Consider the following 24,256-nt stretch of genomic DNA (forward strand, 5'->3'; position numbering starts at 1 on the left):
GCTTGCCTGCCTTGTTGCCATATTTGTGAAGTGTAGCCTCCATGTGTGCTCGTTTGGTCAGCTCCAGTGTATCTGTCCATGTATCAAGGGCACGCTTAGCTGCCTGCCAGCATGTTTCTTGTATGATGCTGCAAAGGAAATTACCCTTCCCCGGAGATAGGCTTTACCTGCTTCCCAGAATAGGTTGGGGTTGTCTAGATGGGTGGAGTTGGTGAGGGGGCGAGGAACCTTAGATGGCCTGGAGGAGGGGATTGGTTGGCTTCCTGAATGTAGGGTGCGTAGGTAGGCTTCAGGCTTCTGAAGGATCTTGAAAGGTTAGCTGGTCACCATTAGGTGTTTTGAGGGAAAGAATGGCAGGAAAGGCCAGAGTGAATTTCACGTTTTGCTGAAAAAGTCCCATGCAGACATGTTGAAAAGCTTTCATTTTCGTTGAAACTTTGATGGAATAGTCAGCAAAAATCTGAATTTTGAGCCTGTCAATTTGTAGAGATCTGGATTGTTGGTATTTCTGAAGAATGGCAGCTTTAGCAGCATAATTCAGATATTTAGCAATGCTACACAGTAAATCTGAATTCCAGGCAAATAGCTAAACACACAAATTAACTGCAACCTACACACAGTATATTGGAGCAATTTTACTTGCCAAAGTGTTTGGATTTCTATCCATCCATTCCTAAGATTTACACAGCTCCACTACACAGCACAGACTTGTCTGGCAGAAAAAAACATCGGATTTTTCTCTGCTATAGATAAGTAACACTTTACATGGATCTTGTTCCTCTCACAGCCTGTGACTAGAGAGTGAAAGAGGAGCAGCACATTGATGAGCTCATCTCTCTGTTACTCTTTTCTCTCCCCCTATCAGCATGGTTTTTGTTCGCACTTTAGTACTGCAGCACAACCTATTGCCTCCTTGTATTGCTTACTCCTCTCCTAGTCTGAGCTCCACTATACAGGGATTGCACAAGAGTAATTCCAGGTTAAAGTCAGGTACTTAAGCCCAGTACACACGGGCCAAATGTCGGGCGGCATCTGCCAGTTTAATTGAAATTGTCCGACATTCGACATGTGTGTACTGCAGCCGGTCCGACAGAAGCCGGATGTTCAGGCCAGCTTCTGTCAAAGGGGCATGACCAAAAAAGGTCTGCCGATCATCTCCTGATGGCTGAGGCTGAGAGCACTGACTGGAGTCTTCTGGAGGGGGGGCTTTCCCCCAGTCAGAACACAATAGAACAGCAGGGAGATCGCATGGCATAGTTAGCACAGTGGCTCCGAACAGAGCTGTCAGTTTTTTTTATGTTCAGCTGTGACATATGGAGCTTACTGATTGGAGGGGAAAAAGCACAGAGATTGCCTCTTCAGTGATCTGATGTTCCTTCACTATCCAATCGCGTGATGGACTAAGCTCTATTTCTTTTACTGCATCTGAGAAAAGTAAATGGTCAGGGCCTGACTATAATGTGTAGCAGGACTGTCTGGATTAGAAAACTGGCTGCACAGAATTGCAGGTCTTTTTGGCAGGTAAGGAAATTTACATATATATGTTTCAACTATGTACTGTATATAAAGCTGTCAACAATGCAGTATCCACTGCATTGAAGTAGAACTACAGACAAAACTTTTTTTCACTTTGGAGTAAGGAAGGGTTATAACTAGTGTTGAGCGAACACGGACTGTATTATTCGTGTTCGTACCGAATAATTGGATTTTTTGTACCCGAACACGGACACGGACACTTTACTGTATGTTCGGGTAAAAATCCGTGTTCGGTCGTTTTATTTCCGGGTTTTGCATGCTTTGGCGCTCTTTTCATGGCGGGCTTTCAACAGCCAATCAACAATCGTTTAACTGGTGTGCCTTAAGCCATCCCAGCCATGCCTGCAAATGTCTCAGTAGCTGTGATTGGCCGTCTGAAGCATGTGACCAAGTCTTTATAAGTTCGAGGCAGCCGCAGCGGCGTCATTATGCTGCTTAGATTCAGGGACAGAGAGCACACATCAACGTGCTGGCTGCTGATTAGGGAAAGATAGGCAGGAAAAAACCATTTGTGTCCGGATAGAATTGAGGGACAGGTCGGAGTGTTTAGGCAGGGCGAGTTGTAGGCATTTTAGGGATAGAGTCTGCTGAATTATATAGGGTCAGTGTCTTCTACAAACTACAATCGATATTGCTGTGTGGGGGGTGGGGTGAATCTGCACTCAATCCTGATCTACGATCTCTTCTCAATCCTGTTAGGGACAGAGTCTGCTGAATTTTAGGGAAACTGTGTTCTACAAACTACAATCGATATTGCTGTGTGGGGGGTGGGGTGAATCTGCACTCAATCCTGATCTACGATCTCTTCTCAATCCTGTTAGGGACAGAGTCTGCTGAATTTTAGGGAAACTGTGTTCTACAAACTACAATCGATATTGCTGTGTGGGGGGTGGGGTGAATCTGCACTCAATCCTGATCTACGATCTCTTCTCAATCCTGTTAGGGACAGAGTCTGCTGAATTTTAGGGAAACTGTGTTCTACAAACTACAATCGATATTGCTGTGTGGTGTGGGATTGGAGATAGGCAGGTGTCAGTGATCCACATCCATTTTTCTGTGTGTGGGCTGCAGTGAACACAATCTTTTTGGGCTGCAGTGAACACAATCTTTTTGGGCTGCAGTGAACACAATCTTTTTGGGCTGCAGTGAACACAATCTTTTTGGGCTGCAGTGAACACAATCTTTTTGGGGTGCAGTGAACAAAATCTTTTTGGGGTGCAGTGAACACAATCCTTTTTGGTGTGCAGTGAACACAATCTTTGTGGGGTGCAGTGAACAAAATCCTTTGTGGGCTGCAGTGAACACAATCTTTTTGGGGTGCAGTGAACAAAATCCTTTTTGGGGTGCAGTGAACAACATCCTTTTTGGGGTGCAGTGAACACAATCTTTTTGGGGTGCAGTGAACAAAATCCTTTGTGGGGTGCAGTGAACACAATCTTTTTGGGGTGCAGTGAACACAATCTTTTTGGGGTGGAGTGAACAACATCCTTTTTGGGGTGCAGTGAACAAAATCCTTTTTGGGGTGCAGTGAACAAAATCATTTTTGGGGTGCAGTGAACACAATCTTTTTGGGGTGCAGTGAACACAATCTTTGTGGGGTGCAGTGAACACAATCTTTTTGGGGTGGAGTGAACAACATCCTTTTTGGGGTGCAGTGAACAACATCCTTTTTGGGGTGCAGTGAACACAATCTTTTTGGGGTGCAGTGAACACAATCTTTGTGGGGTACAGTGAACAGAATCTTTGTGGGGTGCAGTGAACAAAATCTTTGGGGGGTACAGTGAACACAATCTTTGTGAGGTGCAGTGAACACAATCTTTGTGGGGTGCAGTGAACACAATCATTGTGGGGTGCAGTGAACTCAATCTTTGTGGGGTACAGTGAACACAATCTCATACTGAAGGTTTGAGGGTGCTGCCTGTTCCATACTCCCCCTACTCCTCATCTAGCCTTTTAGGGGTACAAACAATAGTAATTGGGGCCTAGTGTGGTTGTGTACGTGTGATATACATACACTTTTTTGGGATCATATTTTCTATTCCGCTATTTAATCAAAAACCTTTGGGGATCAGTTAAATTGGGGGATAGTCTGTGTTGGTACGTGTGAGAGAGATCCACCTTTCCAAGTTGTTGGGGTTCATCTCATACTTCTGAAGGTTTGAGGGTGCTGCCTGTTCCATACTCCCCCCTACTCCTAGCCTTTTAGGGGTACAAACAATAGTAATTGGGGCCTAGTGTGGTTGTGTACGTGTGATATACATACACTTTTTTGGGATCATATTTTCTATTCCGCTATTTAATCAAAAACCTCTGGGGATCAGTTAAATTGGGGGATAGTCTGTGTTGGTACGTGTGAGAGAGATCCACCTTTCCAAGTTGTTGGGGTTCATCTCATACTTCTGAAGGTTTGAGGGTGCTGCCTGTTCCATACTCCCCCTACTCCTAGCCTTTTAGGGGTACAAACAATAGTAATTGGGGCCTAGTGTGGTTGTGTACGTGTGATATACATACACTTTTTTGGGATCATATTTTCTATTCCGCTATTTAATCAAAAACCTCTGGGGATCAGTTAAATTGGGGGATAGTCTGTGTTGGTACGTGTGAGAGAGATCCACCTTTCCAAGTTGTTGGGGTTCATCTCATACTTCTGAAGGTTTGAGGGTGCTGCCTGTTCCATACTCCCCCTACTCCTAGCCTTTTAGGGGTACAAACAATAGTAATTGGGGCCTAGTGTGGTTGTGTACGTGTGATATACATACACTTTTTTGGGATCATATTTTCTATTCCGCTATTTAATCAAAAACCTTTGGGGATCAGTTAAATTGGGGGATAGTCTGTGTTGGTACGTGTGAGAGAGATCCACCTTTCCAAGTTGTTGGGGTTCATCTCATACTTCTGAAGGTTTGAGGGTGCTGCCTGTTCCATACTCCCCCTACTCCTAGCCTTTTAGGGGTACAAACAATAGTAATTGGGGCCTAGTGTGGTTGTGTACGTGTGATATACATACACTTTTTTGGGATCATATTTTCTATTCCGCTATTTAATCAAAAACCTCTGGGGATCAGTTAAATTGGGGGATAGTCTGTGTTGGTACGTGTGAGAGAGATCCACCTTTCCAAGTTGTTGGGGTTCATCTCATACTTCTGAAGGTTTGAGGGTGCTGCCTGTTCCATACTCCCCCTACTCCTAGCCTTTTAGGGGTACAAACAATAGTAATTGGGGCCTAGTGTGGTTGTGTACGTGTGATATACATACACTTTTTTGGGATCATATTTTCTATTCCGCTATTTAATCAAAAACCTTTGGGGATCAGTTAAATTGGGGGATAGTCTGTGTTGGTACGTGTGAGAGAGATCCACCTTTCCAAGTTGTTGGGGTTCATCTCATACTTCTGAAGGTTTGAGGGTGCTGCCTGTTCCATACTCCCCCTACTCCTAGCCTTTTAGGGGTACAAACAATAGTAATTGGGGCCTAGTGTGGTTGTGTACGTGTGATATACATACACTTTTTTGGGATCATATTTTCTATTCCGCTATTTAATCAAAAACCTTTGGGGATCAGTTAAATTGGGGGATAGTCTGTGTTGGTACGTGTGAGAGAGATCCACCTTTCCAAGTTGTTGGGGTTCATCTCATACTTCTGAAGGTTTGAGGGTGCTGCCTGTTCCATACTCCCCCTACTCCTAGCCTTTTAGGGGTACAAAAAATAGTAATTGGGGCCTAGTGTGGTTGTGTACGTGTGATATACATACACTTTTTTGGGATCATATTTTCTATTCCGCTATTTAATCAAAAACCTCTGGGGATCAGTTAAATTGGGGGATAGTCTGTGTTGGTACGTGTGAGAGAGATCCACCTTTCCAAGTTGTTGGGGTTCATCTCATACTTCTGAAGGTTTGAGGGTGCTGCCTGTTCCATACTCCCCCTACTCCTAGCCTTTTAGGGGTACAAACAATAGTAATTGGGGCCTAGTGTGGTTGTGTACGTGTGATATACATACACTTTTTTGGGATCATATTTTCTATTCCGCTATTTAATCAAAAACCTTTGGGGATCAGTTAAATTGGGGGATAGTCTGTGTTGGTACGTGTGAGAGAGATCCACCTTTCCAAGTTGTTGGGGTTCATCTCATACTTCTGAAGGTTTGAGGGTGCTGCCTGTTCCATACCCCCCCTACTCCTCATCTAGCCTTTTAGGGGTACAAACAATAGTAATTGGGGCCTAGTGTGGTTGTGTACGTGCGAGATACATACACTTTTTTTGATCATATTTCCTATTCCGCTATTCAATAAAAACCTTTGAGGATCAATTGAATTGCGGGATAGTCTGTGTCGGTACGTGTGAGAGAGATCCACCTTTCCAAGTTGTTGGGGTTCATCTCATACTTCTGAAGGTTTGAGGGTGCTGCCTGTTCCATACCCCCCCTACTCCTCATCTAGCCTTTTAGGGGTACAAACAATAGTAATTGGGGCCTAGTGTGGTTGTGTACGTGCGAGATACATACACTTTTTTTGATCATATTTCCTATTCCGCTATTCAATAAAAACCTTTGAGGATCAATTGAATTGCGGGATAGTCTGTGTCGGTACGTGTGAGAGAGATCCACCTTTCCAAGTTGTTGGGGTTCATCTCATACTTCTGAAGGTTTGAGGGTGCTGCCTGTTCCATACCCCCCCTACTCCTCATCTAGCCTTTTAGGGGTACAAACAATAGTAATTGGGGCCTAGTGTGGTTGTGTACGTGCGAGATACATACACTTTTTTTGATCATATTTCCTATTCCGCTATTCAATAAAAACCTTTGGGGATCAATTAAATTGCGGGATAGTCTGTGTCGGTACGTGTGAGATCCACCTTTCCAAGTTTTTGGGGTTCATCTCATACTTCTGAAGCTTTGAGGGTGCTGCCTGTTCCATACTCCTCCTCCTCCTCATCCATCCTTTTAGGTGTACAAACAATAGTAATTGGGGCCTAGTGTGCTTCTGTACGTGTGAGATACATACACATTTTTTGATCATATTTCCTATTCCGCTATTCAATAAAAACCTTTGGGGATCAATTAAATTGCGGAATAGTCTGTGTCGGTACGTGTGAGATCCACCTTTCCAAGTTTTTGGGGTTCATCTCATACTTCTGAAGCTTTGAGGGTGCTGCCTGTTCCATACTCCTCCTCCTCCTCATCCATCCTTTTAGGTGTACAAACAATAGTAATTGGGGCCTAGTGTGCTTCTGTACGTGTGAGATACATACACATTTTTTGATCATATTTCCTATTCCGCTATTCAATAAAAACCTTTGGGGATCAATTAAATTGCGGAATAGTCTGTGTCGGTACGTGTGAGATCCACCTTTCCAAGTTTTTGGGGTTCATCTCATACTTCTGAAGCTTTGAGGGTGCTGCCTGTTCCATACTCCTCCTCCTCCTCATCCATCCTTTTAGGTGTACAAACAATAGTAATTGGGGCCTAGTGTGTTTCTGTACGTGCGAGATACATACACTTTTTTTGATCATATTTCCTATTCCGCTATTCAATAAAAACCTTTGGGGATCAATTAAATTGCGGGATAGTCTGTGTCGGTACGTGTGAGATCCACCTTTCCAAGTTTTTGGGGTTCATCTCATACTTCTGAAGCTTTGAGGGTGCTGCCTGTTCCATACTCCTCCTCCTCCTCATCCATCCTTTTAGGTGTACAAACAATAGTAATTGGGGCCTAGTGTGCTTCTGTACGTGTGAGATACATACACATTTTTTGATCATATTTCCTATTCCGCTATTCAATAAAAACCTTTGGGGATCAATTAAATTGCGGAATAGTCTGTGTCGGTACGTGTGAGATCCACCTTTCCAAGTTTTTGGGGTTCATCTCATACTTCTGAAGCTTTGAGGGTGCTGCCTGTTCCATACTCCTCCTCCTCCTCATCCATCCTTTTAGGTGTACAAACAATAGTAATTGGGGCCTAGTGTGCTTCTGTACGTGTGAGATACATACACATTTTTTGATCATATTTCCTATTCCGCTATTCAATAAAAACCTTTGGGGATCAATTAAATTGCGGGATAGTCTGTGTCGGTACGTGTGAGATCCACCTTTCCAAGTTTTTGGGGTTCATCTCATACTTCTGAAGCTTTGAGGGTGCTGCCTGTTCCATACTCCTCCTCCTCCTCATCCATCCTTTTAGGTGTACAAACAATAGTAATTGGGGCCTAGTGTGCTTCTGTACGTGTGAGATACATACACATTTTTTGATCATATTTCCTATTCCGCTATTCAATAAAAACCTTTGGGGATCAATTAAATTGCGGAATAGTCTGTGTCGGTACGTGTGAGATCCACCTTTCCAAGTTTTTGGGGTTCATCTCATACTTCTGAAGCTTTGAGGGTGCTGCCTGTTCCATACTCCTCCTCCTCCTCATCCATCCTTTTAGGTGTACAAACAATAGTAATTGGGGCCTAGTGTGCTTCTGTACGTGTGAGATACATACACATTTTTTGATCATATTTCCTATTCCGCTATTCAATAAAAACCTTTGGGGATCAATTAAATTGCGGGATAGTCTGTGTCGGTACGTGTGAGATCCACCTTTCCAAGTTTTTGGGGTTCATCTCATACTTCTGAAGCTTTGAGGGTGCTGCCTGTTCCATACTCCTCCTCCTCCTCATCCATCCTTTTAGGTGTACAAACAATAGTAATTGGGGCCTAGTGTGTTTCTGTACGTGTGAGATACATACACTTTTTTTGATCATATTTCCTATTCCGCTATTCAATAAAAACCTTTGGGGATCAATTGAATTGCGGGATAGTCTGTGTCGGTACGTGTGAGAGAGATCCACCTTTCCAAGTTGTTGGGGTTCATCTCATACTTCTGAAGGTTTGAGGGTGCTGCCTGTTCCATACCCCCCCTACTCCTCATCTAGCCTTTTAGGGGTACAAACAATAGTAATTGGGGCCTAGTGTGGTTGTGTACGTGCGAGATACATACACTTTTTTTGATCATATTTCCTATTCCGCTATTCAATAAAAACCTTTGGGGATCAATTAAATTGCGGGATAGTCTGTGTCGGTACGTGTGAGATCCACCTTTCCAAGTTTTTGGGGTTCATCTCATACTTCTGAAGCTTTGAGGGTGCTGCCTGTTCCATACTCCTCCTCCTCCTCATCCATCCTTTTAGGTGTACAAACAATAGTAATTGGGGCCTAGTGTGCTTCTGTACGTGTGAGATACATACACATTTTTTGATCATATTTCCTATTCCGCTATTCAATAAAAACCTTTGGGGATCAATTAAATTGCGGGATAGTCTGTGTCGGTACGTGTGAGATCCACCTTTCCAAGTTTTTGGGGTTCATCTCATACTTCTGAAGCTTTGAGGGTGCTGCCTGTTCCATACTCCTCCTCCTCCTCATCCATCCTTTTAGGTGTACAAACAATAGTAATTGGGGCCTAGTGTGTTTCTGTACGTGTGAGATACATACACTTTTTTTGATCATATTTCCTATTCCGCTATTCAATAAAAACCTTTGGGGATCAATTGAATTGCGGGATAGTCTGTGTCGGTACGTGTGAGAGAGATCCACCTTTCCAAGTTGTTGGGGTTCATCTCATACTTCTGAAGGTTTGAGGGTGCTGCCTGTTCCATACCCCCCCTACTCCTCATCTAGCCTTTTAGGGGTACAAACAATAGTAATTGGGGCCTAGTGTGGTTGTGTACGTGCGAGATACATACACTTTTTTTGATCATATTTCCTATTCCGCTATTCAATAAAAACCTTTGAGGATCAATTGAATTGCGGGATAGTCTGTGTCGGTACGTGTGAGAGAGATCCACCTTTCCAAGTTGTTGGGGTTCATCTCATACTTCTGAAGGTTTGAGGGTGCTGCCTGTTCCATACTCCCCCTACTCCTCATCTAGCCTTTTAGGGGTACAAACAATAGTAATTGGGGCCTAGTGTGGTTGTGTACGTGTGATATACATACACTTTTTTTGGATCATATTTTCTATTCCGCTATTCAATAAAAACCTTTCTAGGGCAAGATCTTAAATTACAGAAATATGAGGAGACCGTCAAATAAGGGCCGTGGCCTGGGTCGTGGTGCTGCTGGTAGAGCTCCTGTTGCAAGGAGAGGACATGGTCGATCTGTGCCAGCTACACGCACAAGTGAAACACCTTCCTCAAGTGTGAGTAGGCGACAGAACCTGCATCAGTATTTGGTAGGGCATCAAACGCCCCTAGAAGTGATGAGGCCAGAACAAGTTGAGGCGATAGTAGATTGGTTTGCTGCTGACAGTGCCTCCAGTTCCTTCACATTGTCTCCCACCCAGTCTACTGCAGAAAGGTCAGAGTTGGCACCTGCAGCCAATGTCCAACCGTCTTTCACCTCACCCCCTTGCAAATCAGGCCAGCAGTCTGAGCCCCAAGCCATACAGCAGTCTCTTATTCTTTTTGAGGACTCTGTCAGCAGGGTTTCCCAGGGCCATCCACCTAGCCCTGCCCCAGAAGTGGAAGAGATTGAGTGCAGCGATGCCCAACCACTTATTCCTCAAGATGAGTACATGCAAGGATCATCGCAGCACGTCTCCGATGATGACGAAACGCAGGTGCCAACTGCTGCGGCGTTCAGCATTGTGGAGACCGACAAGGAGGGCAGGGGTGAAGACTGGGTGGAAGATGATGTGGAGGACGATGAGGTCCTCGACCCCACATGGAATGAACGTCATGCAGGTGAACTGAGTAGTTTGGAGGAAGAGGCGGTGGTCGCACAGAGCCACCAGCACAGCAGAAGAGGGAGCAGGGTGCAGAAGCGGAGCGGCCGTGCCCTAGACACTACGCCCGCTACTGCCCAACGCAGCAAGGGAACGAGCGCACCAAAGTCAGCTCAAAGGAGTTCTCTAGCGTGGAAGTTCTTTAGAAAATGTGCTGATGACAGGACACGAGTGGTTTGCACCCTGTGCAATCAGAGCTTGAAGCGAGGCATGAACCTTCTCAACCTGAGCACAACCTGCATGATCAGGCATCTAAGTGCAAAGCACGAGCTGCAGTGGAGTACACACCTTCAAAACCAAGAAACGTCTCTGGCTCATCCTGCTTCCTCTTCTGCTGCAGTCTCGGCCGCTCCAGCCACATCTGTAGTGATACCGGCACCTGCCACCCCGCAAACAGACGATCTGTCAGCAACACCACCACCTGGGTCACCAACAACCATCTCCACAATGTCCCGTGGAAGCGTTCAGCTTTCCATCTCCCAAACACTTGAGAGGAAGAGGAAGTACCCCCCTACCCACCCGCGATCCCTGGCCCTGAATGCCAGCATTTCAAAATTATTGGCCTTTGAAATGCTGTCATTCCGTCTGGTGGAGACGCACAGTTTTAAAAACCTTATGTCGGTGGCTGTCCCACAGTACGTCGTGCCCAGCCGCCACTACTTTTCCAGGCAAGCCATCCCTTCCCTGCACAACCAAGTGGGGGAAAAAATCAGGTGTGCACTGCGCAACGCCATCTGTGCCAAGGTCCACCTAACTACGGATACGTGGACCAGTAAGCACGGTCAGGGGCGTTATATCTCCCTAACGGCACACTGGGTAAATGCAGTGGCGGATGGGCCTGAGGCGGATAGCAATTTGGCGCATGTCCTTCCACCACCGAGGATTGCAGGGCGCTTCAGTTTGCCTCCTGTTCCTAACTCCTCCTACTCCGCTTCCTCATCCTCTACCGCCTCCTCATCCGGACAGCGTAACACCTTCACCACCAACTTCAGCACGGCCAGGGGTAAACGACAGCAGGCAGTTTTACAACTTGCCTGTTTGGGGGACAAACCACACACCGCGCAGGAGTTGTGGAGGAGCATGGAACAGCAGACAAATGAGTGGTTGCTGCCAGCGAGCCTCAAGCCCGGCCTGGTGGTGTGCGATAACGGGCGAAATCTCATAGCAGCTCTGGGCCTAGCCGGTTTGACGCACATCCCTTGCCTGGCGCATGTGCTGAATTTGGTGGTGCAGAGGTTCCTTAAAAACTACCCCGATATGTCAGAGCTGCTGCAGAAAGTGCGGGCCGTTTGTGCGCACTTTCGGCGTTCTCACCCTGCTGCTGCTCGCCTGGCAGCGCTGCAGCGTAACTTCGGCCTTCCCGCTCACCGCCTCATATGTGACGTGCCCACAAGGTGGAACTCCACCTTGCACATGCTGGAAAGACTGTGCGAGCAGCAGCAGGCCATAGTGGAGTTTCAGCTGCAGCACGCACGCGTGAGTCGCTCTGCGGAACAGCACCACTTCACCACCAATAACTGGGCCTCCATGCGAGACCTGTGTGCCTTGTTGCGCTGTTTTGAGTACTCCACCAACATGGCCAGTGGCAATGACGCCGTTCTCAGCTTAACTATCCCACTTCTATGCCTCCTTGAAAAAACAATTCGGGCGATGATGGAAGAGGATGTGGCACAGGATGAGGAGGAGGAGGAGGATGAAGAGGTAACATTTCCAAGGCTTTCAGGGCAGTCATTCGCAAGGGGCTCCGAGGGTGGGTTCCTGCACACGCAAACGCCAGGGACGCAATTGTCCAGCAGGGGCACAGTTCTGGAGGATGAGGAGGATGAGGAGGAGGAGGAGCTGGAGGAGGAGATGGAACCATGTTCACAGCAGGGTGGCACCCAGGCCAGCTCATGGCCATCACTGGTGCGTGGCTGGGGGGATACAGAGGACACGGACCATACACCTCCCACAGAGGACAGCCTTTCGTTGCCTCTGGGCAGCCTGGCACACATGAGCGATTACATGCTGCAGTGTCTCCACAACGACCGCCGAGTTGCCCACATTCTAACTTGTGCTGATTACTGGGTGGCCACGCTGCTGGATCCCCGTTACAAGGACAACGTACCATCCTTAATTCACTCACTGGAGCGCGATCGCAAGATGCGCGAGTACAAGCGCACGCTGGTAGACGCCATGCTGCTGGCATTCCCATCTGACAGCGGGGCCACAGTGGAAGCACAAGGCAGAGGAGGAGGAGGAGGAGGTCGCCAACGCAACCAGGGCACCGCCAGCACCTCAGAAGGCAGGGTTAGCATGGCCGAAATGTGGAAAAGCTTTGTCAGCACGCCACAACAAACAGCAGCACCAGCAGCTCAGATGGAACGTCTTAGCAGGAGGCAGCATTTTACCAACATGGTGGAGCAGTATGTGTGCACACGCCTACATGTAGTGAATGACGGGTCTGCCCCCTTCAACTTCTGGGTCTCCAAATTGGGCACATGGCCTGAGCTTGCCCTTTACGCCTTGGAGGTGCTGGCGTGCCCTGCAGCCAGTGTATTATCTGAACGGGTATTTAGCACGGCTGGGGGCGTTATAACAGACAAGCGCAGCCGCCTGTCCAGAGACAATGTGGACAAGCTCACGTTCATTAAAATGAACCAGGCATGGATCCCACGGGACTTTTCCGTACCTTATGCAGAATAGCAATGGATACCGACCTTACCCACCCATTGTTCCATTTTTGCTCTTTCTCACTCTTTTGGGGTGTACCCTCATTTAAAATTTGTGAAAAGAAGCAGTGTTGGCTACCTCGTCCTCCTCCTCAGGGCCAGATTAATGTAGGGTCTATTGGAGCTGCAGCTCCAGGCCCCTACCTTTTATATAGGCCCCGGGTTGGCCATATTCACTGTTACCGCTCTTCTGTCACTTGTAAACACAGAAGTCTGGCTTCTATGCTCGCTTCCCCAGGCAGCACCCTCAGAACCTCCCCACACAGCGTGAAGGCCGGACAAGGAGGGACAGTTGGCGATGCATGGATGTGTTTATGGGCTTCAGAGACAGCATCCCATGTTGAATTAGGCATGCATGGCTGCACCCTTCCTCCTCTGGGTGCATGGCAAGGCACGGCCCTTAAGGCCCTTCAAAATCCTCAGCACCAAGCCCATGATGCTGTTAATCCGGCCCTGGTCCTCCTCCACCGCCGCTTCCACCTACACCGCCCATAGGTGTGCGCAGCCTATTGCATTAAGGTGTGCACCCCAAAGTTGAAATACACATGCATGTGTTTGCCAGCAGGGAGAGTAATGTATCGGGGCCATGTACCTGTAGGCAAGGAGAAATAGAGCAGAGCAGGTCCCAGGGAGATCTTTCCCATCTCCTCACTGGCAATGCTATGTGCCCTAGGTGATTAGGGTGTGCCCAGGCACACCCAGCACACCCTGTGCGCACGCCTATGTCACCGCCACATCCACCACCACCTCAACCTCCCTCCTACTCCATATGGGCCTCGTCCTTCAGAGATGAAGAAGAACATTGTTTTATTTTTCTGTTTTTTTTTGTTGTTTTAAGTTATTTCCCTATCCACATTTGTTTGCAGAGCACTTGCCATGCTCTTAATTACGTTTTGCTGCCATTTGCAGCACTCTAGCCCTTTCCTTTGGTGTTTTAGAGCCATTTTAGTGCCTTAAAGTTCGGGTCCCCATTGACTTCAATGGGGTTCGGTGTCCGGGAAAAGTTCGGTAAAAGTCCGGGACACGGACCCGGACTTTTTTTTATAGTTCGGCCGAACCCGTCGAACACGGACATCTAGGTGTCCGCTCAACCCTAGTTATAACCCATGGCAATTTTGTTTTTGCTATCTGTGTCCCATTGGGGAGATTTCCCTTCACTTCCTGCCCCATTGCCAAAACAGGAAGTGAGAGGAATTCCCTTCAAAGTGCGGGGAATCCCAGGTTGGCACCAGGGTCATCAGAAATAGTGCCCCTATTAGAAAACTTTCCATTTGCTCCTGTTCTGGTGACAACTCAAAATTAGATCTTTTTTATTTAATTTCACTCTCAGTGATAACTGTAAATAGGACAAATAGAGAGAGTGAATCTCAAACAGCAAAACAAACCTGACACACTATCCAAAACTAAAACAAGTTTTTCCTTTAGTTATACTTTAACCTTTCCACCTCCATGTACTGTATATATCACTTGTAATACATTTACAAAACTCATATGAGATGTATATTGGCCAAAGGGTAAAGAGCCAGGAACAGGTTAAATTCATTTTAAGATGGTCTGTGGCTAATTATGACGAGCCACAGGCTATATTTATTTACAATTTTATCTTTGCATATCACTTAAGCATGGTATACATGATCGATAATCTGGTCTAATGACTGGCTTCTGTTGAATGGTCATGCTGGAAAATCAGCATTTGATCACTGCTCACAGCCAATGGCTGCAAGCGCTGATCTGTGTATTCTGGCAAGGTGAGTCCCCGCTGTCAGAATACTATAGCACAGCCGGGGAAATCCTTGAATCACACATCAATTGCGTTGACGCTAGGATCTATCAGTTTTTTTTTTGTTCAGCCTCCTGGTTAAACGAAAATAAAAAATGAATGTGTATATCCAGCATGTTCCATTACTAACCTGAGCTATTTCCATGTCCTAAAGACTGCAGATTTGCATTTATGTCCTTCTGCTGCTGCTCACAAAAATCTCCCACCAGACTTCGATTACTTTGTTTTTCGCTTTTACCACAACGGCCATAGCATTGAGAATACTTGTTGTCCATCTCGAGGGTACAATTTAGTTGAGAGATCTCAAACTTCACTTGGTGATTCTCTAAAAGACAAGAGCAAAATGTGAACTGGAGGGCAGATGAAAACAAACACACAGGACAAAAGTACTAAAATAGAACTCCAACCAAGTTTTGGATAGACTGGGAATGGTTAAAGATTCTGTTGAGCAACAATTGTTGTCTATTTCCTTGTTGGAAGGATTTCCCATCGCTGTGTGTCTTGGCGGCAGGGCTAATCTCCAAAACAGGGACTGGAGCTGACAAAAAACTTTAAAGCCCGTACACACGATAAGAAATTCAGCCGGGAAATTTCGTCCGACGACTGATCTGCCGATTTTCGAATTGTTAGTATGGTGCTTTCGACAGCCGACTCCGACTTTTCGGCTGACAAAATCCTGGTGTGCAGGCATTAAAATTTTTGTCCTCCGTCAAAACATGTCCGATTTTCGTCTCATTAGTACAGATTTCGATGGGGAAAAATCTTATGAGCAAGACTAGGCATGCTCAGAGATGAAAGAACACATAGAAAGCAATCCAACACATGACATCACTTCTGAAGTAGAATTCTGTAATACGGGAAAATTTGTGTGCAGTCTAGAGCACATTCCAACCAACAGACGCACTCTGGACAAAAGACGGACAACCGGTCGGCGGAAATTCGTTGCGTGTGTACGAGGCTTAAGGGTCCTTTAAATCTTTCTTTGCTCTATCCAATAAGGCCCCCTGAAGCAGAATAGGTTTATCTGCCCCAAAAATATTATGAATCTCATGTAGCAAGGAATATTTGCTTCCATACACCAAGGAAAAGAGCGAAATAGCATAAATGTAAAATTATTTCAATTCCTTAACTGCTGACAAACAATATGTCTCCCACAAAGTAAGGAACGCATCTAGGAAAAAAAAGGGACTTTAAATGTAGCACTGAGGAAATATGAAAAAAATAAATAAAAAATTAAAAATTAAAAAATGTTACTAATACAAACTTTTACTAAACCAGATAAAACTCACAAACACATCAATCGTATGACATTTCTGAGTATACACAAGAATGGCAATCAACCTCAGAACTAAGAGAAAGGGCAATACAGCTAAGGGCAGCATTCTGCTGTGTTTTTAATGTTCCCCGTAACAATGGGCTGGTGGTCTTTAAATAAAATGGCATGTTGCCCTCAGCCATCTCTTCTCCTTTGTCTGAGGGGTCGGTGCCTGTGACCTTGGTGGTAGGCAAGGGGCAGTCTTTGGTGAGAGGTGCAGCTTCCATGTGCTTAGTTCTTCGAGTGGCATGGGTGAACATTGAGGAAGACTTTAAAAATGTGGTGAGACATGGTTTACTCCCATAGTTTTCTCTTTCACTTGAGCAGCTGAAATCATTGCATCTGTGTCCTTAACACCCTAAAGTGATTGTAAAATCTCGTTTTTTTTTTAGCTAAAAATAACAAAACGTTATACTTATTTGCTCTGTGTAATGGTTTTGCACTGAGCAGCCCCGATCCTCTTCTCGGGTCCCTCTTTGGTGTTCCTGGCCCCTCCCTTCTGATAAGTGCCCCCGCAGCAAGCAGCTTGCTATGGGGGCACCTGAGCCGAGCCACAGCTCCCTGTGTCCATTCAGACACTGTGACCAGGCCCCTTCCCCTCTTTCTCCTGACTGGCTGACTGACTTTGAATTACAGCAGTCTCAGCCAATGAGGAGGGGAGTCCTGGGCAGTCGAGACACTCCTGCAACATGGCTGGAACTAGATGGGGCTCAGGTAAGTATTAGGGGGGCTGAGGGTGGCTGCTGCACACAGAAGGTATTTTATCTTAATGCATAGAATGCATTAAGATTAAAAACCTTCTGCCTTTACAACCACTTTAACCTTTCTTTGTGGGCTACACATTTGGTATGATTCTATCCTTCCATAATTAGCCCTGGGAGTGGATGTTTTGGGATATATCCATTATTTTATTCCTGGAACTATGTTCTCCCTAACTCTGTGTTTTATAAAAGCCCCCCTCCCTTCAAAGGCTTATTGCCCAGATTTGGGCAGCCCCCTGTTGGTGTCATCTTTAAAGGGCAACCTCTTCTATTTTATCAATGTATATCTGTAACTTCTGCACTTTGGGAGACAGTACTGAACATTTGGGTGAAAGTAAATACTTTTTCTGAGTATACTATCAGCTTTGATTCCTAAAACATGACAATGAATGTTTGAATGTTTTTGATGATCATTTGTGTATTTATTATATTGTATATGTCTATTTCGGATGGATATTTTTTAGTAGCCAATATCTTAAAGTGACTTTAAAGTCTCCTTTTTTTTTCTACTAAAATAACAAACATGGTATACTTACCTCCTCTGTGCAGTAGTTTTGCACAAGGCAGCCCAGATCCTCCTCCTTTCAGGTCCTTCTATGGCTCTCCTGGCCCCATCCCTCCTGTTGAGTGTCCCCACAGCATGCAGCTTGCTATGGGGCACCCAAGCTGAGTCACAGCACCCTGTGTCCATTCATACATGGAGCCCCACCCCGGTCCCTCCCCTCTCTCTCCTTATTGGATAACTGACTTTGATTGACATCAGCAGGAGCCAATGGCACCCCTGCTGTGTCTCAGCCAATCAGGAGGAGAGTCCCGGACAGCCTAGGTACTCCTGGAAATCGCAGAAAGTGAATGGAGCTCAGGTAAGTACTAGGGGGTGCTGAAGGGCGGCTGCTGCACACAGAAGGTTTTTTATCTTAATGCATACAATGCATTAAGATAAAAAAACCTTCTGACTTTACAACCACTTTAATTAATAAAATATGGGTGTGATGAGGTCCAAGCCACAACCAGTGGGGGAACCCCAACCACACCAATAAAAGGTTAATGGGATGATAAGGAGGGTCACTAATATGGTGAGTCTAAATTCAGATTAAACAACACTTTTTTGAAAAAATAGCATCCATTTTATTAATGATCAATAAAAACAGAAAAAATACACATGAAAAAAGTACAGACTGACAAAAGTCTGCATCTAGCATGGTTTATAATACATCATACATGTAACTGTTTTCCGTCACAACCAAGTGGGGATGGGACTGACGCGTTTCGCAAGATAGCTTTTTCAAAGACCTCTTTTAAACATCCCAGGTGGACACGTTACAGGAAATTTTAAAAATGAAGCTGTAGACTCAGAGACTCCCATTCGGTGCCATGGCTAGCCCAAGGAAGTCACCCTGAAAAAGGTACCACAAGTAAACCCAAAAGGGCTAACGAGGGGACCAAGGCAAAAGGGGTGTCGAGTCCAGCACCCTCAAACCATATAAACATGGACTGATACGGACCCACCAAGATCGCCCAAATCATCGCCCAGAGTGCTGCACAACTCCCATCTGAAGTTATAGGAGATGTCAGCAGTCTACAGGGCGGTAGGGCATATGTCCGTCTGAGAGGCAGGAGACAACCACTTTAATAACTACACTAAAACTCAGTCCTGAAGAAGCAGAAATTTAGTCAGGAAATGCTTTGACATGGGTGCCTAGATATGAATATCTGTCTAAGGCATACTACTTATGATATGATGGTCTGTATTGATATTCCTTGTATATACTCAGTTTTTAGGATTGATGTACAAAGTATTTGTGAATTTTATCTGGTCTGTTAATAAATTGATATATTTTGTTATTTACATGTCCTGAATGCTACATTTCAAGCCTAACTCCACGTTCCTTCAAATAGTTTGTTTGAGCCAAGCTGGACCTGCATTAACAGATGTGCTCCACTCATAGTAGAAGAAAGAACAAAAAGCTTTATTAAACAACATATTATATACTAACAAAATAAAATGTGAAAGAGCTCATATAGTCCATGAGAAAGAGCCCACTCAACACACAACACAGTCACAAGGAATGGGCAGATGTGCAGCAACAAAGTTCAGATCACTGTGTGGCCAGCTGACAGGTGAAGAGTTGGGCTGGATGCCAGAAATCTCTGCTCCTGCTTGGCTTGCTCAATCCCAGGGACAGCACTCAGCGGACGGTGGTAAAAGTGGGGTCGCAGGATGCATTTCAAGGATTCCCCCTCTTATTCAGCCTCAGCTTCTTGTGCTAAAGAAGAGGATGAGTCTTCAAAACACATCCTATGACCCCAATTTTACAGGAGACCACCATCCACTGAGTGCTGTCCCTGGGATTGAGCGAGCCAAGCAGGAGCAGAGATTTCTGGCATCCAGCCCAACTCTTCACCTATCAGCTGGTCACACAGTGATCCGGACACCGTGCCTGCTCATCCGTCCTTTCCTTGTGACTGTGTTTTATGTTAAGTGGGCTCTTTCTTGTGGACTAATTGCGCTTTTTAAACATTTTATTTTGAGAGTTTATAATATGTCGTTTTTAATCAAGCTTTTGATTTTTTTTTTACTACACCAGAGGTCTGTGCTGTTCTCTCCCTTCCCTTGCTTTTGTCTTCACATGTGGACTTTCCTCTCCCTGATTACAGCAGCACTCCTCCTAGTGTGTAGTAGTTGTGTGTCTAGGTGTTGGCTACCCACTCAGTAGTTCACATTATTTATTGATTGCTGTATTTATATTTATAATTTGAGGCCATAATTATGTCACACATGGACTTTTGGTTTGTTATGGTCAATACAGGGAGGGTGTAGTACTGGGAGCCAAACACCCTACTGGTGTAAGGCTTTTTATTGTTTTTAGATTTGTATTCTATGAATGATTACAAACCTTCCTCTGACTGGCTAAGGTGGAGAGCCAGGTAAGATGATGTCATGATCTCCGCCTCAGCCAATCAGAGGAATCTTTATATTCATTCATAGATGCAAAGTTGAGATGTAGCGTTGCGCTCAGCCTGACTCTATATTGTTCCAGAAGTAAGACGGCAAGTTTCCATCCCACTGCCAGAACACAGCGCTATATACTGTATGTAGCTGAAATTAGATACAGTTAATACAGTGCAGCCATCAAGCACATCTGCCGGCTAGCTTGGCAGGTTTGCCTCAAACAAACTATTTAAAGGGTCATTAAATGTGGAGATCAGGTTTAAAGTCCCTTTTCTTTTATGCTTTCCAAAGATTTGCTTCAATCAAGACTTCTGAAATTTCAAGATAATAATTTAATAAGGTTTTATTAACATTAACATGCATTGGCTTCAATTCTTTTTGAGTCAGATTACAATACCCACCTTTTCCAAGGACTGAGGACATCAAGCAAGTGCAGTTCAAGAACCTGGTTATGACTAAGCGAACATAGTTTCGTGAAATGCGTCAACTGTTTTTTGCCCTCCTGTCCCTGGTTTGTCGTTTTGGATTTTATGGATTTTCAATAAAAGGTTTTTATCATTTACTATCACTCTCAAGTTGGTGTGCGGTTGCCTTCTTCTAATTGTACAGTTCAAGAACCTGACCCCTGAGGGAGCCTCACCATGGCACTGTGGACTCAGCAAAGCTAAATAAAAAAAAGCAGTACCAGTGTCATTCTGTTACTGCACAACTGAAGACCAACCAGCACCAGAGAAGAGTCGAGGAGGAAGAGAACCCCATGTGCCACCTGACTGGCACCAAGAAATCCAGAAAAGGTAAATATTCACTGGAAAAGGCAAACACACTGTATGGAGGCCTTTAGGGAGGGATGGGGGGCTCGAGAGCATCATCTGGGATTGGGTTGTAAGTCAGAACTTCTGATCTGAATACTTGTTCCAGGCTAGTGACCCGAAGTAGTGAAGACCTAGAATCTGCATGAAAGCCAGCTAACATTTTCAATTCTAAAAAGTAACAGCAGAAGCCTCCATGTTTTTTTCAGGAAATGTCTACTTAAAAGAATAAAGTGTATTTAAAAGGAAAGCAAACTGATGCCAGCAGAGAAGGGGGTTCCACATACATTAGGAATGTATTTTTCTCCCATGCAGAATAGAGACTATGAACAAGATAAGTACCAAATAAAATTAACACATTTGATTGCAATGTTAGTTAATTAAAAATGAACTTACGTGGGACAAGGGATGCTGCATCTATTGGAAGTGGAACCATAGCAAATAACAGAAGAATCAATGAAGGTTTAAATCTTGGCAAAGCACTGTCATCTGTAACAATGATAAAAGGAGATTCCAACTTATTAATTTATCACTAAATGTATACTTAATGTACATCTAATGCAAGGGGTCTCAAAACTATGGCCCTCCAGTTATTCAGGAACTACAATTCCCATCATGCCTTGTCTTGTCTGTTAATGTCAGAGTTTTATAATGCCTCATAGGATGTGTTGTTCCGCAACAGCTGGAGGGCTATAGTTTGAAGATCCCTGATTCTAACGTGTCGTGATTATGTGGCTCTACAGCTGTCCAGTTCCCTTCTCCAAAAAAGCTCACTACTGCCGCCATTACCTTGTTTAACCTCTTCAAGCTCTAGACATGCTAAACACATCCAAAGAATTGAAGATATTAGAGGAGTTGTGCGTTATTAAAGTGGAAGTAAACTCTCCCTGAGCAATTTCCCCAAGTTAAATAATTAAAACATGCTCTACAAATTGCTGCCTCTAGATCTCTTCTAACCTGGTAAGTTTACTTGCAATCCATCTCTGTCCACTTCTATGACGTCGTAGGCACATGCGCATAATGTCCCGTGTTCATGGCACACTTATCATGCCATTAGTCTATTCAGTATTACGCCGTGGCTCCGTCATGTCCTCGCTGCGGCACTGCTCTGCAGCCAAGCAAGGACTAATGTGAAAGTAGCCTAATAGTTGTTAACTTTTATAGGAGCTAATATGTCCACTGCAAATTGTACTGTATGTGTTGTTTAGTACAGTAAACTGACCTTCTTTTCCTCTTCCAGCTTCTGTTGGAATCACTTTCTAGAAAGGTCCCAGGCATAGTGCATTTGGTATCATTCCGCTTGGAACAGGAGGCAGTGCTACAGAAGAAGCATTGGCTTATGCAGCTCCTGCTCCCTCCGCGGTCGCTTGCTTTCTCTGCTGCCGGCTCAATACACTCTGATGCTCTGGAATGGTGGGTCGGTAAGCCCAGATTGTGATCAAAGGATTTCTGACCATGGGCATGCGCTTTTCTGGTTTGAGGTCACAGGCCACATCAGAGGGCTCTGGGTTGAGCACCCCTGTCTTAAAGTGTCATAAGTATGGAGGCTGGTATTGCTGGATCTTTTTTGAAGATAGTAGTGTCAAGGTCTTACCTTGCCTTCCTGTGGGCAGCCATCTTGGACATGTGCAGACTGCTGTCTCTTATAAACTGTTTGCATCATCACTTGTCTGCTGCCTGGGCATAGCTCAGTGATGATGTTGCACACCTGACTATATATATATATATCACCTGATGGCTTTCAGACCTTGCCCTGGCATTTGTGCTCCAAGGTGCATCACTGCTAGCAGTCCTCTGGTCTCTGTGGTTTCTCTGTGCATGACTTGGCTTGGCAGACAACCTTCCTGGCACTTGATTCCACATTGGCAGACGACCCTACATCAGACGATGACCCGGCTTCGGCAGACTACCTGCTTCTGGACGCTATCTCGGCTTGGATGACTACCTGTTCCTGGACTCGATCCCGGCTTGGATGACTACCCGCTTCCGAACTTGACCCCGGCTGTTCTTGATTTTGCTCTTCTCTCTTGCTGTGTGATTATTATTGTTGCATAAATAAATCGCTTTATTTTACTTGCATCTTCATGTGGTCTAGTTTCATGGCACCCTGACAGTATGCAAGAGCCATGAATCCTGACGATGCGGGTGCTCCTACGCTTCCTATGCTGGTTACCCAGGAGCCTTCAACAAGATCACCTTTTGGGTCAGTTCGCTAAGGCATTGCAGACATTGCAGACATTGCTTGCACGCACAGCAACCTTGCTCCTGGTGCTGCTAGGCTGGTGGTTCCTCCTGTTGTTGCACCCGCTGTTGCTCCTGTTGCTGCTCCTGAGTCAGTGTCGTGGCTTCCTAAACCAAGTGGGCATTTATATTGAGATGGTTCCTGAGGCATTTCCACTGACAGGTCCAAGGTGGGCTTCCTAATCTCGTTGCTCTTGGACAAGGCCTTGGCCTGGGCGAAGTCTTTATGGGAGAGCGATAATTCCGTGATTCTCGATTACCCGAGTTTTGTTGCCTCCTTTTGTAGGGTATTCGATGTGCCTGCTCGCTCTGCTTCTGCTGCTTCTGTCCATTCAACAGGGTATTCGAACCTTTGCTGAGTATGCCATCGAATTTCGTACCCTAGCAGCAGAGGTGGGCTGGAATAATGAGGCTCTGGTGGCGGTCTTCTCTCATGGTCTCTCCGATGCATTAAAGGACGAGATTGTGTCCAAGGATCTCCCTGATGAGCTTGAGGTTCTTATTTCCTTCCTGATTTTGATTGATACCAGGCTCAGGGAGAGACCATCGTTACCAGATTGGCTCCATCGCTACCAGATTGGCTCCTACCCTTTCTTTCCCACCCATTCCTCCCTCACCTCCCACGCATCCTGGGGATGGTGCGTCTGGCTGTGAACCCATGCAGCTAGGGTTCACTCGCCTTTCTGAGGCTAAGCGGGCCTTTAGGAGGGAGGGAAGGCCGGTGTCTGTATTGCGGCCTTGGTGGACATTTCCTGAAATCTTGTCCTACCCCTCCGGGAAACGCTCGCACCTAAGATCCTGTCTGGGGCAGATCTTTAAGATCCTGTCGGGGGCAGATCTTAGATGGAATTTCCTCATCCCCGGTTTCCCGTAAAGATAAACCGCTGATAACAGTTGTCCTCTCCTGGGCAGCAGACTTGGTGGTTACCCAGGCGTTGGTAGACTCCCATGCTGGTGATTAGTTCATTTACAGTACGTATTCTGCTGCGAATTCCATACCCTTGCAGCCCCATGTTGCACCACTGGTCATTGAGGCGATTGATGGCAGACCCCTGCAACCGACAAAGGTTACCCATAAGACTGTTCCAGTTGACATGGCTATAGGGGCTGTTCACAGGGAGTCAGCCCGTTTCCATGTTATATTGTCCCCAATCTACTCTGTTGTTTTAGGGTACCCTTGGATTCAGAAGCATAATCCGACCTTTGATTGGCTTTGATTCGGTTGAGATCCTCTCTTGGTCTCCACAGTGTGGTGTTGTTTTATCCATGGCCCTGTTAAGGTACTTTGTACCACCTCAGATTCTGTATTGCCTACTGAATATCATAAGTATCAAGATGTATTTGACAAGGTGCGTGCTGGTACTCTTCCTCCTCATCGTCTGTACG

At 45.6% G+C, this 24,256-nt stretch overlaps 1 protein-coding gene across 1 annotated transcript in view; it reads right to left on the minus strand.

Moving 5' to 3' along the window:
• Positions 1–289: 289 nt before the first annotated feature.
• The window catches only part of LOC309560455 (uncharacterized protein), a gene marked incomplete at both ends in the record, with an annotated part of 203,085 nt that continues 179,118 nt past the window's right edge, over positions 290–24,256 (minus strand). Inside the window, 3 exons of the mRNA XM_082264089.1 lie at positions 290–567; positions 14,922–15,116; positions 21,026–21,118. Coding sequence (XP_082120215.1) covers positions 290–567; positions 14,922–15,116; positions 21,026–21,118 — 566 coding nt within the window. The remainder of the gene's footprint in view (positions 568–14,921; positions 15,117–21,025; positions 21,119–24,256) is intronic.

Source organism: Pelophylax lessonae (assembly GCF_965119305.1).
Source record: "Pelophylax lessonae genome assembly, chromosome: 7".
In the NCBI taxonomy this organism is placed as follows: Eukaryota; Metazoa; Chordata; class Amphibia; order Anura; family Ranidae; genus Pelophylax; species Pelophylax lessonae.